The 18,180-nt window shown below is 43.0% G+C and overlaps 1 protein-coding gene across 5 annotated transcripts in view; it reads left to right on the forward strand.

Moving 5' to 3' along the window:
* PHACTR2 (phosphatase and actin regulator 2) overlaps positions 1-18,180 on the forward strand; it is a 243,410-nt gene that overhangs the window by 169,813 nt on the left and 55,417 nt on the right. For all 5 annotated transcript variants that reach the window (XM_090040762.1, XM_090040788.1, XM_090040778.1 and 2 more), the window contains exon 3: positions 14,609-14,689. In XM_090040762.1, coding sequence (XP_089896888.1) covers positions 14,609-14,689 — 81 coding nt within the window. The remainder of the gene's footprint in view (positions 1-14,608; positions 14,690-18,180) is intronic.

Below are 18,180 nucleotides of genomic sequence, written 5' to 3' on the forward strand. Positions count from 1 at the left end.
CTTTTGACATAAAAAAGACTTGTTTATTGAGAAATGCTGTTCCACATTCTGCCTTCCTCCAGAGAAATCTGACAGATGGGGCAGAGTGGCAGCTTAGAGACCAACAGATTCAGAGAAGCATGAGTTTTCATAGGCAACAACCCACTTCATCAGATGCAACTACTCTGATAGGCAAAAACCTACTTTCTCAGAGAAATCTGTGATGGGGAGTCAATGATAGTAAATGATCCTGTTGCTTTGGATTTTGAAGCATACCATCTTTTCAAAGACAGGGCAAACCACTGGGTGCACGGAAGCCCATTCAAAACAACATGAATCAAAACCTAACTCAGCCTTGTAAACAGTTGTTTCCTTCCTGCAGGCCACTTGGTCCTCTTACTTCCCCATTGGCAGGGCTTCCTTTAGGCTTGTTATCATTGACTGCAGCATCTGCATTGTAAATTTCTTGTGTCTTCCCCTAACTCAAGATCAGCAAAGAGCTACAGGTATGAAGCCAAGGTAGGTTACTTCTAGTGCTACCTTTATACTTACTAGGCCTGTGTGAGTAGGCAGCTATTCGATCCGGCTTTGGATCCGGCCACTTCAGATGCCAGGAATCCGATCCAGAGCTCTGGACCGGGTTCCCGCTTCGATCCAGCTGAAGCAACTCCAAAGCTTCGGCGTCACCTTGGAGATCCGGCCATAGGGTATAATGGGGAATCAATGAAATATCTATAACTTTGTTGTTTTGGGTCTGATTTGGATGAAACATGCAGGGGTGGTAAGCTCTGTTCGAAGCATGAAGCCTGCCAAGTTTCAAGAGGATCAGTGCAGGGATTTAGGGAGAACTGCACCCCAAATTCTTGAAAGCAAAACTCATGACACGTCTATGTGTTACGCCACAGGGGGGTGAAAACTGCAGCAGTGGTGGCCCCTTATGAGGTCACAAAGCCCGCCAAGTTTCAAGAAGATTGGTGCAGAGGTTTGGGGAGAACTTCATCTCAAGCTGCGGACAGGCAAAACTCATGACATAGATGACCCTGTGTGTGTTAATGTGCAGCAGGCTGAAAACTGTAGGGGTAATGGCCCCTGCTGAGGCCATGAAGCCTGCCAGCTGTCAAGGTGATAGGTGCAGGGGTTTGGGGGAAACTGCACCTCAAGCTGTAGACAAGCAAAACTCATGACATGGGTGACACTGCGTGTGTTAAGGCACAGCAGGATGAAGGCTACAGGGATGGTGGCCCCTGCTGCAGCCATGAAGCCTGCCAACTGTCGAGGAAATGGGTGCAAGGGGGTTCTGGGGTCTGTCACTTCTAGCTGCTGACAGACAAAACTCATGACATGGGTGCTTGTGCAACTGATTGTCTGTCTCTTGTCTTGGGGCAGTTGATTGTCTGTATTGATTCTTTCCTCTCCTTAGTGTGGGGTTTTGTAGGTATTAATTGTTACTAACTAACTGGCTACATTAGCTAGCAACTATGTATTGAGCTGGTCTCTGAGTGAATCATAATGATTGATTGGGAACTGGTAACACAGTAGCTTAGCAGCCAGGCCTGCAGTAGTTCCCTCCAAGGTGGACACAGTTGCACAAGCGCTCATGTCAAGAGTTTTGCCTGTCAGCAGCCACAGGTGCAGGGCCCCAGAACCCCCCTGCACCTATCTCCTCGACAGTTGGCAGGCTTCATGGCTGCAGCAGGGGCTAGCAGGCCTGCAGCTTTCATTCTGTCGCGCCTTAACACATACAGTGTCACTCATGTCACGAGTTTTGCATGTCCGCAGCTTGAGGTGCAGTTCCTCCCAATCCCCTGCACTGATCTTCTTGAAACTTGGCAGGCTTTGTGGCCTCACCAGGGGACACCGCCCCTGCAGTTTTCACACAGACATGACATGAGTTTTGCTTTCAAGAATTTTGGGTGCAGTTCCCCCTCATCCAGTCCCTGCACTGAACTTCTTGAAACTTGGCAGGCTTCATGCTCTCAGCAGAGGCTACCATCCCTGCACGTTTCATCCAAACTAGTCACAAAGCAACAAACTTATAGATATTTCATTGATTCCCCATTTTACCCTATGACCAGATCTCCAAAGCTGCTGCGAAGCACTTCAGAAGCTCCAAATCGCTTCGGAAAGCCTAACAAAGCCAGCACTTCGATCCAGACACACTGCTTTGGACAACAAAGTGCCTGAAGCTTCTCTGGATCTGAAGCACAGTCAAAAGCCTCGCACAGCCCTAATACTTACCACCTGGATTTCTACAGATTATTTGCCCGGTAGAGGTGGCATGTTGGAATTGGCAGCTTTCCTCTGTCCAAACTATCTAACATGCCTAATGTACATTATTAGGGACATTAGGCACAGTGGATAGAATCCACTCCATCTATTTAGGCATCTTTGTAAACTTCAGTACCTAAGTGTGATCCTATTTCACCCTGCTTAAGTCCCTAAAAAATGTTAATACAAAAAGTGGGTGGCTCTTTGCTGCTTTTTTGTGACATAGTTGTAAGGCTGAGATGACAGCATGTTACAAAAAATAAATATATAATTTTAAAGACTCAAATTGGGTGGATTGTTCTTACTTGCCTGAGTCTATCTGGGTGCCTATAGGTGGACAGAGATCTAGCCAAGAGAAATTAAGGTCAACATTTTCAAAAGTATCTATTTAATCACTTGCCTCAGTTATGGAAGATCTATCAGAGACTGATTTTTCAACGTGCAAAGAACCTCATTCAACCGAGTGCATGATGGTTGCGGGCAGAGTGTCTTTGGCTAGGTCGCTGACTGAGCAACCATTATGAGGGAATATCTATGCAGGACACTGGAGTGCCATAGGGAAATAGCTGAACTTGTGCAACGCTGTATTTGGGTTAATTAAGTCTGCCATAATAGCCCAAGCAGTGCACCATGCTAATGTAGCCCTTCATTATGAACTAGCTCAGGTATTCTGCAGGGTACTGAATTGCACTGGGTAGCCCAGTGATTCTCAACAAGGGTGCCGCAACAGCTTTGAAAGGTGTCAGTGGAACAGAGGAGATAAACACGGGCTCTTCCCTTCTAGCTACTCCTCCTTCCCCTGTTCTCTGTAGTGCAGGCTCTGCCCTGTTGACTGCTCCTCCTTTCTGGCCCCTCTCCAAACAGGTAAGCGCTATAATAGGTGCATTTGTTTTTTAAATGGGGTGCTGCTCATTTCACAGTAATTATGGAGAGGTGTCTTGCATCTAAAAAGGTTGAGAACTACTGATGCAGACCCACCCTTAGTTATGATGAGGACAGAGGAAACTATATATTAATAGAATTCAGGTTTGAATGTCTATTATATTACATTTTTAGATTTAGATTTGGATTCTAATTCTAATCTCATATTTAACACTGACCTAAATCACAGCATTATTTATCAAAATTACAGGATTATGATGAAGCAGTAACCATTTTGGGTACTTCATAGCTAATTCTTATATGGTATATTTTTGTAATAAACCGATTTTCACTTGACCTCCATTTCCAGTTCCTGACCTGTTGTATTTCTTTTTTTAAAGCCTTTTTGGTTTTTATTTAATCAAACAAATGATACAGGGAGCCAGTTTCACCTTAATTACAGTTAAAACTTACAGCTAAAAATGTAATCCTACCAACTGCGTAGTTTTAAAACCCAAATAGCTTTTCTATTCTTTTTCTAGTACGTGAAGATTAAAGAAAGATCTTGGCACTTTGTTTCTCTCCAAACCTTTGACCAGACATGTTCCCAGTATAACTATGTATTTCAGAGGAGATATGGAACCTTTTATTTCTCTGGTAGTGATCTAAATTCAGACCTGGAGGGCACTGAATCGTCTGAATATTGTTTTGTCAGGCTGAGCAAATAGCCCAATAAGAACACTGCTTTACATTTGGAAGTTTAACTTAGCTTCAACTGAAAACTAAGGTTAATATATAAAGAAAGGCCCCAAAATTGGTTGAACCCAGGGGTTTGTCTTGTGTCGTAACAAAAAGTTCTATAGAACTGCACATGGATTAAAAGAATGGAAACCTATAAAAATTTAACAGGGCCTTACAAAGATTTCCCTTAAAACATATGCACAGAGGTTGTTAGCCATGTTAGACAGAAGTCAGGCAGAGGGTTGTACAGGTGGCACTTTAACAGTGGTTTGCAACCTTTTTTAGCTCCAGGTATCCCTTCAAACCTTGGTTTTTTGATTCCTGAAAAATAATAGAGAAAATTCTTCTGTTGAAAAGAACTCAGAAAGCCCATAGGTCAAAAGGCTTTTAAAACTATGGGTTCCTGTGTGAAATTTCTGGGTTTCTCTTGTGAATCCTGTTTGCACACCTAGCAGTGCTAACTTTGTGTGGCATCCCAGTGCAGAACCTCAGCTGAGAATCACTGCTTTTGAGACTACCTGGCTCAAAGGCATGATCGTTCATAGGCAACAGATGCTATCTAAGTTGGTCGTTGCCTATGAATGCTTGTGCCTCTGAACCAGGTTAGGGAAGGTTGGCTGGCTGGCTGCCTTAAAACATATATAAATAAATAATGATCATTTTCCGGTAGCTTTGCTTAACCATCTTTTAGAATTCTGCAGTAGGGATGTCATTCTGTATTATATATCATGATGCAAAAACCTGGAAAGCATGTCAATTTCTGTTAAACTCTACAATGCTTTTGCATGTTCCTCTACTTCTTGTAAACAACTACTGTAATTTTAAATATGCTGCTTACTGATCTCAGCTGCAGAGAGAAAACGGCATGTAAAAGTGATTGTCAGATGTATGTTTTTAGGGACAGAAAGGAGAAGACTTTTAAAAATTAAGCTAACACCTTTCTGCAAAGGCTGTCACTGGGACTTCTGTTTTGGCAGTATGATTGTTATTGATATCTCAGAGTGAAGCAGAGAGGAAAAACAGAGCCATTGTCCTGGAACACACTTTTAAATTCAAGCAAACTGTTTTCTTCATTTCATCCATGGTTTCACAGCACTGTTCTTTAGGTCTGAGAGAGGAAAGCGGTATTACAGATGTGGTTTGTTTTTTTTTCCTTGCTAGGATTTCAGCCTTTGTTTAACTTTTTTTTTCTTCAGGTTACACTGGAGAGCTATATTTATTTTGAGGAACTCATACACAGGTTAAAAGATTTTGTATTGAAAAGGTGGGAGGGAATAATATTGTTGATAAAGGAATATAGGCCAGCAGCATAAAGAATGAATAGATGAAAGAAAGAGCTGTAGGCTAGAGATTTTAACTGAGTGGGTGATTCTTTTCATATACCTAATTCTGTATGACATTTATGCTGCAGAATGACTTGCAGACGTTAATCATGCACACAAGGTAACACAAGTGCAAAGATCCCTTCTGTGGGGGATAGGGAGTGACAGAAATAGGTTTGATTCAAAAGGCTTTAAGAGTCTAATACTATACAAGTGTGAATACAAGTCTCTTCCCCTACTCCATTGACAAGGCTGGCAAATAAACTTGTCCAGTAACCAATCTTTATTAGCATAGAACAGCTGGATAGAACTGATTCTGCAAAATCCTGAACACCTCCCCTGCTCAGCTCTCAAATCAGCCTTAAGATGGTTGCAAAGCACTTTTCCAGGCTGATTCCAAAGTCGTTATTTGTTAACTTTTATTTCATGATCTTGACTAGGAACAGAGCAGAGCCCCCGTTAGAAGACCTTACAATATGCAACTCAGGCTATCAGGTGGTTTTTAAGCTATGCTTGTGTTGAATATTTATTAAGAATAATGTTAAAAGCAGCTAATAAAACATAAAAATCTGCTAAAGCTCTAGTTTATACAATGTATAATATGCCAATGGTCCTATAATGCACAACATGTTAATAGAGAAAATTCAATGCATATTTCAAAGAATGAAGTTAAGGTTTAATGCACTAGGCCCAGGAACTTCTAGTATTTATTTTAAAATGTAGTATGCTGGCTGAGAGGGTTTTTTCCCTTAAAAGTACATTTATTCTTTCTTAATTAATGGCCAGGCCAAATTTTCCATTCTGTTACACTGTAATTCCATTTACCTCCATTGGATTAAACCAGTATGATGTAATGGTGAATTAGGTCCCAATTTTTTAGACACACATATTTTTCATGTGTACATACAGAAATACATACACAAATCAGAGTGTTTGGTTAAAGCCCCAACTCTTGGAGTCAGGTTATTACCTGAGAATATTGTATTTTACTTGAAAAATCATGTAGGTTGCAGAAAAGCTTGAGAAAGTGAGTCCAACAACCAGAATAAAATAAAATAATAGTATTTTTCTATTTTGAATAACATTCAAAGCACTCCAATATTTCCAGGGATCTCCCTTCTGATTTTGAATGTGTGGGATGGACAGTACTGCATAGCACTGGAGTTTTGTGTCGTGTTAAGTTAAATTCACAAAAGTGTGCGTGAACTTTGGAAAATCTGATCTCTAGCACTTAATTTTAAGAAAGCATGTAGTAGTTGCATGAGTAGCAAAAATTGGTTAAGTAGATTGAGTTGTTATATATTTCAATACCTCCGTATCAATAAAGTAGCAAATAAATATTAGATAAAGGCCTGCCTCACTACCCTTTTGCAAGCAGAATTCTCATTGGGTTCTGTGGGAGCTCTGCCTGGTGAAGGGTGGCAAATCTTAGCGCAGCAAATGGTGAACATCTTTAAATGTATACTTTATGTCTTTGCATCACAGCAAAGCCTTTTAGGTGTGCCGCTATTTGGAAACAGGTATGTACAACATGTGACATTATCAGGAACCATATTGATTTGACCAAAACAAGGCCCTGACACTTTTCCAAACTCTCCAAGCCCATAAAATAAGGCTCACCCAGGTGAGCCACTAAAATGAGAAACTTCTCAATGGAAATGTACAATACAGGTCTATGTTACCCAATGGGAGCCTTCAGCTGGTGTGCTAGCCCTTTTTTTCAATATGCCCATTTGCTCTGCTAAATTCCTTAAGGATCCTTAAAATTAGTTTCTTGATTGGGAAGGAAGTGAGTGCTGGTAGTCTCTCGAATGCTGTCTGCTCCTGTCACCAAAGTGAATATCCATTCATAACAAATTGTACAAGTTTTGATCCTTTCTTCACTTTTCTCTGTGAAGGACAAAGTTTAAAATGTTGACGCACATAATGCTTGGGCATCTAAATGAAAACTTCCCTAAGATAAGTTAGGTTCTCAGAGTTATCATGGGTTTGTTGCAGACAAAGGCAAGCACCTCTGTATTACAACTGGGCAGAAAATCTTTTTTCTTAGACTATGAACATTTTCAAACTTTCAAGCCTTGGCACAAGAAAAAGCATTCCTATTGTAGTGGCTAGGGCACTCTCCTGGGATGTGGGAATCCGCGATTAAAGTCTCTGGCCTGAATCAGGCAGAACCCTAACCGCATGCAATAGGGTGATGTAGAGTGGGTTACTCAGTCTCTCCTGTTGGGGTTGTTCTACACTGTGTTAAATATGTACTGGGGGAAAAATAGAATGAGAGAGACTTTTTAATGCTGGGTGCATCTACATGTGAAATTAGTGTGATGCAACAAACTCTGGCACATCTTACACCAGAAAATATTGCTATTCCCAGGCACAGCATTTACACGTGCACCCAGGACTGCAGCATGTTGACCCAGCAGTGCAGCCCAAGCTAGCAGGGAGCTTGGGGGGCCCAGCCTGCCAGCCTAGGACTGCTCCACCCTGGCTCAGCATGCCACAGAGGGGCCGGCTGGGACACCTATACACATGCAGCAAGGCTGCTCCAATGCACTGTAATTAATCAAGTCTGCTGGACCGTGGTAATTACTGTGTTCCAGCCTACTCCAGTGTCAGGTGTACCAGCATCCCCACAACCCAATGAATTATTTGTTAAAAGATGGTTTTATTTTCTCCTTTTGCTTTAAAGTTCTTAACAAAGATTAACCCAGAGAAGATTCTGGAAATAAAGTCCATGAATTTTGGGGAAGCTCTGAACTTTGGGCCTATAAGTATTTAAGAAATGTCTATCAGGGAAGAAAATAAAGAAAAAAACCCCTAGATGTTCACCTAGTGGTAAAGAGCAAAAGGGAGGAGTAAGAGGCAAGACTATGACTCTATCACCCAGCGGGGCTAAGGGGTGATGGGAGTGACCCCTGCTTCAATGAATAGTTAATTACTTATGCAGTGTCAAAAAGCTTCAACAGGAGAAATTGAAATATCTTCCATCAGAACTCCCCCATGGGAGGTCCTTGATGTAAGGATGGAGAATGTGATTTTGAAAAGAGGTCCCCAGTGGCCAAAGCACAGCTCTGTTGATTATAACTGGATGGGATTTTTCATGAGAAAGGGCATAACCTGGCATAGGTGCTTAATTTGAGGAGAAGATACACAGCGGTGAATCCCAAGCAGAGATAAACACCTCCCTCCATCATTAGGCACTTATCTACCTTTAGACACCCAGGGCTGCCTATACATGTACTGGTTCATATTCAAATTAGAACCCGTCGGAACAGACTTGATTAAATGAGTCTGCTCCACATTTTAATTAGAATACTCCAATGTGGCCTCATCGTCATGTGTACAAGCTCCCGCACGTTTTAAAATGGTTGTGGGTGCGCTTTCATTAAATGTCATCAAAAGAAGTTAAGATAAAGCATCCCATGGCCATTTTTAAACGTGCGGGAGCTTAATACATATGACAGTGAGGTGTTTTAATTGGAGCGGCTGTCCAATTAAAATGCTCACCCCTCAAGCACATGTATAGGCAGCTTAAGAGCTTAGGCCCTGTCCCTCTCCCTGTCATTTCCTCCTGGCTAGCTTATATGACTCCACACCCTGCTTCCTAGTTTCTGTGGAGTATTCCCTCAACTCTCTCTCCATGCAACTTTGTAAAAAGCTTGGGTGCCTAGCTCATGACAGGATTCTGCTAGGCACTGGAAAGTTTGTCATTGTAATACCTAGGGGCCTTAATGGAGCTATCCATTTGTACCTAAATACTGCTTCATATCCTTAGAGTGCAGGATCTTAAATTATGTCTTCAATTCAGAATTAGCTTAAGCTCTTACAGATGTCTCTATCCATCTTCCCATGCACACATACCATAATACCCTCCATTCCCAGTTTGGTTGTGTTTTACCCCCAGATCAGGTGGCCTGTCTTGAGTTGGAGACCAAAGCCTGGATGCAGCTTTTCATCAGGCTCATAAGCCACCCACTTTCCTATGCGGATAGTCCTCCTGTGCCCTCCAACATCTTTCGGCCCACACAAGCCGTGACAGGTTTTCCCACAATTTATTGGGAAAGCATCAGAACAGCTCGGCATATTTCAGCACAAGGTACAGTAGAATATTGATTATTCGAAAATGAATTATTTGGAACATCAACTAACCAGACTTGTGCAGTGAGTGACTGGCTCTCCGAGAGCCTGCTCAGTGGTGAGCTGCCAGAGACACTGAAGGGACCCTGCTGTCATGGCTCTTTGAGCAACTCCAGAACACTCTGTGGCTGTACAAGGAGTGGCACAGATTCCTAGAATAAGTAATTATCTAGCAAAATCGATTATCTAGAATGATGGTGATGATTTTTTGGATAATCAACATTATACTGTGTGAGCATTAATCCCCAAGTAGTCATAGGGACTCACAGAAGAAATGAAGAGCCCACAAGGACATATTAACTCAGGAGCGGCCTTTCTGTGTGGCTGGACACACTGGGTATACCCTTATATCAGGGCTAGGCAAAATGCGGCTCAGGGGCCAGAGGCGGCCCACCAGGCCATTCTATCCAGCCCGCAGGGCCCCTAAAAAATTTAGAAAATTAATATTAATCTGCCCTGGGCTCCCTGTCATGCGGCCCTCGATGGCTTGCCAAAACTCAGTAAGCGGCCCTCTGCCCAAAATAATTGCCTGCCCCTGCTTTATATGGTATGGCAACTCTTTCGTTATCAAGACTCAGACAAAAAGGAAAGATTTCTAGACTGCAATAGGTTTCATAGTTTCATAGTTTCTAGGGTCGGAAGGGACCTGAGCAGATCATCTAGTCCAACCCCCTGTCATGGCAGGAAAGAGCACTGGGGTCAAATGACCCCAGCAAGATGTTCATCTAACTTCCTCTTAAACACCCCCAGGGTAGGAGCCAGCACCACTTCTCTTGGAAGTTGGTTCCAGATCCTAGCCGCCCTGAACGTGAAGTAGCGCCTCCTGATATCTAACCTAAACCTACCCTCTGCCAGCTTGTGACCGTTATTCCTGGTGACTCCTGGCGGTGCTCGGGGGAACAGTGATTCCCCCAATGCCTGCTGATCCCCCCTGACTAGTTTATAACAGGCCACAAGATCCCCCCTCAGCCTTCTCTTTTGGAGGCTGAACAGGTTCAGGTCCCGTAGCCTCTCCTCGTAGGGCCTGCCCTGCTGTCCCCTGATCATATGAGTGGCCCTCCTCTGGACCCTCTCCATGCTGTCGACATCCCTCTTGAAGTGTGACGCCCAGAACTGGACGCAGTACTCCAACTGCAGCCTGACCAGTGCCGCATAGAGGGGGAGGATCACCTCCTTGGACCTGCTCGAGATGCATCTGCGGATGCATGGCAAGGTGCAGTTGGCCTGCCTTACTGCCTCTCCACACTGCCGGCCCATGTTCATCTGGGAGTCAATGATGACCCCCAGCTCCCTTTCCGCCTCCGTGCTGACAAGAGGGGAGTTCCCCAACCTGTAGGTATGGTGCCGGTTTTTCCTCCCCAGGTGCATCACCTTGCACTTGTCTGTGTTGAAACCCATCCTATTCTCATCCGCCCACCCTTGTAACCTGTCTAGGTCTGATGGTAGCCTGTTGCATCCTTCCAATGTGCCCACGTCCCCCCACATCTTAGTGTCATCAGCAAATTTGAACAGGGTGCTTTTTACCCCCTCGTCCAAATCACTGATGAAGTTGTTGAACAGTGCGGGCCCGAGGACCGACCTCTGTGGAACCCCACTGCCCACGTCCTTCCAGATTGAGAAGGACCCATCCACTACCACCCTCTGGGTGCGGCCCTCTAGCCAGTTGGCGACCCATTTGACTGTGTGGGTGTCTACGCCACAGCCCCCCAGTTTCTTAATGAGAACGGGGTGAGAGACAGTGTCAAAAGCCTTCCAGAAGTCCAGGAAGACTATATCCACTGCTACCCCTGCATCTAATGATTTGGTGATCTGATCGTAAAAGGCCACCAGGTTGGTCTGACAGGACCTGCCACTGATGAACCCATGTTGGTTGCCCCTAAGCATGCAGTCCCCTGCTGGCCCCTCCTGGATGTGTGCCAGCATAATTTTCTCGAACAGCTTGCCTAGGATCGAGGTAAGACTAACTGGCCTATAGTTTCCCGGGTCCTCCTTCCTGCCTTTTTTGAAGATGGGGACCACGTTGGCCCTCTTCCAGTCCTCCAGTACCTCACCAGAGCACCATGAGTGCTCGTAAAGCCGTGCCAGGGGACCTGCAATGACCTCGGCCAGTTCCTTTAGAACTCTAGGGTGGAGATCATCCGGACCGGCTGACTTGAATACGTCCAACCCCTCCAGAAGCTCCCTAACTAAATCCTCGCTAACCCGTGATCCAGGTATGCCTCCCCCAGGGCCCGAGGGGGGCCCAGCAGGGAAGTGGCTGTTCTGGTCCCTACTTAGGAAGACGGAGGCAAAGAAATCGTTAAACATGTTAGCTTTGCCATCTGGTGTGACGACCAAGTTTCCCATCGCATCCTGCAAGGGCCCCACATTACCTGGGACCTTCTTTTTACCCCCTACATATTTAAAAAAGGACTTCTTATTGTGCTTAATCTGGGAAGCTAGTCCCAGTTCCATCTCTGCCTTGGCCTTCCTAACTACCCCCCTACATTCCCGAGCAACTACAGTTTGCTCCCTAAACTCACTAAATATGTAGAGTAATTACTATACAATGACTGCAGTCTGTATAGTCTTTCTATCTGGGTGGAGTTTGAACTGAAAACCCACTTGGACTATCACAGGTTGGTTTCTGGAAAGAAATCCTTATCCCTTTTACCTACCAAGGATATAGATCCAGGACCAGCAGGTGTTTTCTGGTGGCAGCCTTTGTTGCCTCTCCAGTTAGCCAGCAACTCGGAAAAGGAAGTGGGGATTGTAAATAAACCTGAAAGCCTAGAGGGAATTCTCCTCTTCATGCATCTGGGAACAGAGATTTAGCGGCGTTTCAGACTAAAGTGCACATGTATGAGGAGACTAGCTGCTAGCCTAAAACTGCTTGCAAAACAATTGTCATCATATCTTATAGTTTGGTCTCCAGAGGACATAATGAATAGAATACCCTGATAAAAATGTTTACAGGGGGAAGAGTTTTCCTGTCAATAGCAAGACAGAGTGTTGAACGTCAGAGTCTTATAACTCATTTTGCTGGATTTTGGATAAACCCTTTGAATGAGAGCCTTGTTAGAACTTGGCAGGGCTGTACTGTGCAGTTCTATTACAAAACTGTCACATGATTGTGCGGGGGAAGAACTGATAGACCTACATAGACATCACATCATGCAAAAACTTGAAAAGATGGAGGACTACATATGGAAATATTTGTACTGATGTGGGAATGATGGCTGGAATTTTTCCCTTAAGCAACATATTTTCCATGCTGTATCTAATAAAATGCATGCCCAGTTGTGTACTTCCTGCATAAAGGGTTTTCAAAATAAAAATAAATATTCAGAGTCATCATCTCCAGCTTTTTATGCCTGTTGCTGTAAAGGAAAAGAAGGCATCGGTTTACATCTTGGCATGGAATAAATGGCACTTCAAGGCTCCACAGTGAGAGTGGGGAGTTGGGAGCCACTTTTAGTTCTGATTAGGTCAGATAAAAACTCAAAACTAAATCAGTATCCTCTGAGATTCCTCTTGAAAAGATCAAACCTCAGCATTGGAAGGTATCCAGAATCTCAGATTACCTTTTAAATGACAGAATGGGGTTTCTAAGACTGCTTGAGGTCACAACTACTGAATGGCACTAAGTATTTCTTTTGCAAGAAAAAAACTACTTCCTAAGGAAAGGTAGAGAACTAAAAATCTTATTTTGCATTAGACCAAAAAATGTGATAGCTTGTGGGATCTCTTGCATGAGCAAGGCTTACTAAGGTGAGTATGGTTTGCAGCTTCAGAATAACACATGGTATCCTGAATTCACACAGACACTCCCAAAATGAATGCTTCCTGTCTCACTGTTGAAACTCTGGCCTTACTGAAGTTGCTTGAATGTGTTGCCATTGACCAGCATTCATTTCTAACAGTGGAAAATTTCCACTAGTAGAATTGATTCCGGAAGAGAGAGCAATACAAATACAATCGCCCCTTCTTCCCTGCTTCTTGCGCTTTCCTGAAACGAGGATGATGCCAATCTGGAGAAAGAATGGGGAGCAACAGGTGCTCCAGCCCTCCCATTCCCAGAGGGACTAAAGCAGCAGGGCGAAGCCTCTGCCTGTTCTTCACGCTGGAGTCCCAGGGTGAGGAGTAGTCAGAGGGCTTGTGGTACTGCTTTCTCTTCTCTGTGTCCAGTGCCTAGGAGCCAAGAGGATGGAGCAGTGTGGCAAAGCCCAGGCCAACTTCTCACGCTGAAGTGAGAAACCCTGGAAGCTGAGTACAGGGATCAGCACTGCACGTTCCCTGCCTGGTGTGTCCACAGTGTGTAAGGAACCAGCAAGGAACAGCTTCTCCCCTCCCCTCCTCTCCCCTCTCCTCATGGTTTTTTTTTAAATTCAAAACAAGTTGCAATTCAGCATTACCCAGTGGCACTGGGGAAAATATTGTCATCATTATGCAAATTGGAAAGCAAAACCAATTATGGGATGATCTAGTGCCTACTGAAGTCAAGGCAAAGAATGCCAATGATCAGGTCTTGCAAGGAGAAAATAATACTGGCCAGTCTAGATCTACTGCTCATGAAAAGGAAAAAGGAAGCAAAGAGTATAACAGCTGAGAAGAGGATTATATTCCTAGAATTGCAATAATTAATTTTTAAATCTAAGTTGCTGCTAATAAAACATGTAAGGAAAGCTGGTTCGGGCCAGTTCTTGAGTTGTACTTTGAGCTAGCAAAACGCTGTAGGCAAACCCTACAATCTTACCCTAAGCTCCATTTGAGTTTTTATTTCCTTGTTTGTTGGTTGGATGTTTTTTTTATTTTGTTGGGTGTATGTGTTGCTTGTTTGTTGGATGTATTTTGCTAACTTTATATGCTTAAACTACTACAAAGATAATTATTGGTTTTTTTCCCATGGAAAATACATTTAATCTATTCAGTGCTGTGACTTATTTTAACACCTATAAATATGACTTAGTGGGGGTTTTTTTGCTCTGACAATCAGCTGATTTGAATGATGATGTTTCTCCTCTTTATTGTAAAGCTTTTGCATAAAGCTGTAGTACAGCCTAATCTGTACCATAACAATTACATTGAACAGTTCTCACCGAAGATATTGTTCACTCTGTCTTGAATGCTAAAGAATAATTTCCAAGAGTCAGTTGAAATGTAGCCATCTTTTCCAGCAAAATCAAGGAATATGCAGACAGTTTCTTGGGTGAAGGAGTTAATCTTGTTTTTAACTTTTCCTGCATTATTTATAAGTACTGTCAGAAGAGAATAGATGGATTCTTAAGTGTATTTGCTTTTTTTTTCTCTTTTTCTGGTAGTATTGGAAAGGAAAATTTCAACCAGACAAAGCAGAGAAGAGCTGATAAGAAGAGGAGTGCTGAAGGAAATGCCTGAGCCAGGTGATTGCAAATAACCTAGAATTTAGCTCTTTTGCCCTAACCGTGGATATTACTAACATCAGAAGGCACATTCAGATGAGTATGCTTGTGCGGTTTGCAGTGCCACAGACCTACCTGCGCCACCACAAACCATGTGCGCTGCACGTGTGCATGTTCATCAACTACTAATTTGCAGTGTCATGGCTTTCTTTGACACTGGAGAGATCCTGATGTCAAAAAAAACAGCTGGTGCTGGTGCTGGCCACAGCTTCCCCTGCCCCACCCGGGGCAACTTGCTAGGTGCCAGAGTACAAGGTGCTTACGGGGCATTCCCTAGGGACAAGTAGTAGAAGCACAACTATGTTTACATAGTTAGAAGGACCCATAGCATGGTTTCATGTTGTATGAATAGTGACAAAGGGTTCAATCAGTAGGAACACTTCAGGCAAAGCTGGGGGGGCACTTGGAGCCAGTTGACACAGTCCCAGAGCTGAAATCAGTCAGCTTGCACTGTTCCCACCCAGTGTTGCTGTTGATTGGCTATATGATTTTGGGACAACCTAGTAAATCCTTCCATGCAATCTGTAAAATCGGGATAATAGTGTTTTTTCCATCTTAATAAAGCAGATTTAAATCTGCAGATGAAAAATGCTAAGGATTGTTTTTTTTTTGGTATTAGAGACTTGCATGGGATTTGAGTCTATCATTGCAGAAAGATGACATGAGCAATTACAGATGAGAAGCTAAAGAGTTTGGGGCCCTGCCACTCACCATTTAAAGGTCACAGTTGTAAACCAAAGAGAGCAAACTAGCATCTTGTGTTTCAAATACTGAAAGGTACCAGGTGTAAGATCACCCAAACACCACCACCATCACACATGCTGCACTCAGATAGAGTTTGAAAGACATAATGAGCTCAGAGGAAACACCCTTTGTTGAAAAAGGCAATTAGGTTCAGTACTTGGCAAACAGAGCCAGGTGCTTTAATAAGCATGTGCAAAGCATGCTTAGCTCCTACATGCTAAACCTGATCCTGTCAGAAGGCTTTCTCCAGCATGCACATTGTTTTTAAAATACTGGTTTATGGGGGATTTTTTTATTGATTTGCTTGGTTTGGCTAAGGTTTTTTAAAATCTGTTTTTGCTAGTCACAATGATACTGCTTGTACTATTGTTGATTTAATTAAAAATCTAGATCTAATAAGAACGTAACGGCTAAAATATTTTTCCATTTCCTAAAATTAAACTAGTCATTCAGTTTGTCATGGAAATTAATAAGATTGTGTCAGGACAAAAGTAAGTGGAACTGACTAAGAACCAACACAATATAAATATCTTACAGGATGGTTTTTGTTAAAATTGTTTGTAAAAATACATTTCTGCTAAAAATAATTGTTTGGCCTGGTGAATCAATAGAGTGACTGTAGGCTTAATCCTACAGATAGCTTAATATTTATGCTCCCCACAGCATCATAGTTTGAATCTTTAGAAATACTGGATTATATTTGCAAGTGCTTATCCTGAAGTTTAGCTCAAAATGACATTCGTCTTTACATTGTTTATATCACTATCAGTGTGATGCTCAGGACTGCTCTGTTCTAAGTTGATCTTTGCCATGGCATGCTGTGCAAGACATTTAATAGCTCATTACCCCAGTGTTACCAATAATAAAACTGGTTTTTTTGAATGGTTTCTCATCTTTTGGGTGGTGCTATACAGCTTAGTTGGTTGATGTTTGTAAACAGCATTTGGGTACAATTATACTGCTTCTACAGCAGTCCCAAGAGCATTGCCATGACGTACCCCTCACCCAGCTGCTTCTGTTCCTGTTCCACATGCATCAAACTCAGGAAGGAGACATTGAAGCAGCTCCGTGGGTCACCCCCCTATTGCTGCTTTTGGGTATACCCTAGACTAAGTCTCAAGAGCAGCAACAGAGGATGCTGTCAGAATAGTTTAACTGCCTCATTTCTGGTTTTGCCCTTAGTGGAGTGGGAGCAGGTCAGTGGCACCCTTAAAAGAGCTTCAGAGCCAATATAAATATCTGCTGTGAGGCTTGGTGAATGCAATAGATTAATAATATCCCTGCTTGGTTAGAACTAGATGTAAGGTAAGTCCTCCCCTTATGTGCTAAAAGCAGACATTCTTTGACAGTTTCCTTAACTCCCCCTTATGTCAAACAATACTGTATTATCTGCCTACTTTTTATTCATGCTGGCTCAGTACAGTAAAAGAAATGGATAAGGAGGTCAAATAATTTTTTCTCCCCCTTTAAAAAAGGGCACCCACTTCCTCTGTTTTCTAGAATGCTTTTTGCTGTACACCTGGTGGACATTTATAATTTAAAGGGTATTTTGAAAGAAGATGGAGTAGAAGCTTCAAGGTCTGAGAAAACAGGGAAGAAGCCAAATAAAGATGGGAGACTAAAGAGATGGATGAAAAAGCAGTGGTTAGCCAAGGTCAGACAAAGTTGTAAGAGATGAGCAGAGAGATTTAGTCCAGGCAAAGATATTCCCCTTGAGGGGTAGGATGAGCCAGCTTGCGAAAATGGAGGGCAGTGAGTGGGGGAGATCATTTTGGTGACGGCACCTTCTATGGGTTGAAAAAGGAAGAGGTAGGAAATCTAAGTGGGAAAGGTGACATTGAAGTCATGAAGGTCAGAGATGAAAAAGGTGCGGACAAGGATTTTTCACTATGGAGCTGCATAGGAAATAATGGATTTATGGTGGCCTGAATGAGAGGTGAGAAGGAGGACTCAAATATTACAGCAAGGTGAATGATCAGCAGGAATGAACAAGGACTTCAAAAAAGTAGAGCTCAATTATTCTTGTACTGAGTTTGCGTGTCAAGATAACTAGACTGGGACAACCAGAGGCTTGAGACTGAACAATGGGATACGTTGAAGTTTGAGTGGGGGGTGGTATTCATAAAGTTGGTAAGAGAAGCTGTATATAGCATGATGATATAGGCCAAGGCCTGGGAATGGAGCTGTCAGAAGAGGCAGCGAAGCAGCCAGAGCAAAAGCAGGAAGAGAAGCAACCTAGGGAGAGTCACAGAATCTTAAGGAGAGAGATGAGTAGGAGGGGAGCAGTCAGCTGTATCAATTGCAGCAGACACATGAGAAGGATGGTAACAGAAAAGGGAGTCTTGGAAATGACTGGGAAGAAAACTGCTTGTGCTTTTAATAAAGAGAGTGGAGTGGAGTGAGAAGCAGGTGGTCTGGTAATAAAAGGTAGAAATGGAGAGGGGAGGAAGTCAAGTCACCATGAGCAAATAACATTTTCCAAAAGACTGAAGGAAAAGCTGAAAGATACACAGGAGGAGGGTATGAGCAAGGGAATGTTCCTTTGCAGATAGAGGAAGTAACAGCTAAATATAGATCAGTAAGAAGTCATTATTATTTGTATACATATGATCTGGAGATCCCTGAAAATAATACATATGGACCTCTAAAATGCTTTGTTTACTGATCACTCTCCAGGGTAAAACGTCATGCTTGTTTTATACCTAAAC

The sequence above is a fragment of the Crocodylus siamensis genome, chromosome 1 (genome assembly GCF_052110815.1).
Source record: "Crocodylus siamensis isolate JL-2025a chromosome 1, ASM5211081v1, whole genome shotgun sequence".
NCBI lineage: Eukaryota > Metazoa > Chordata > Crocodylia > Crocodylidae > Crocodylus > Crocodylus siamensis.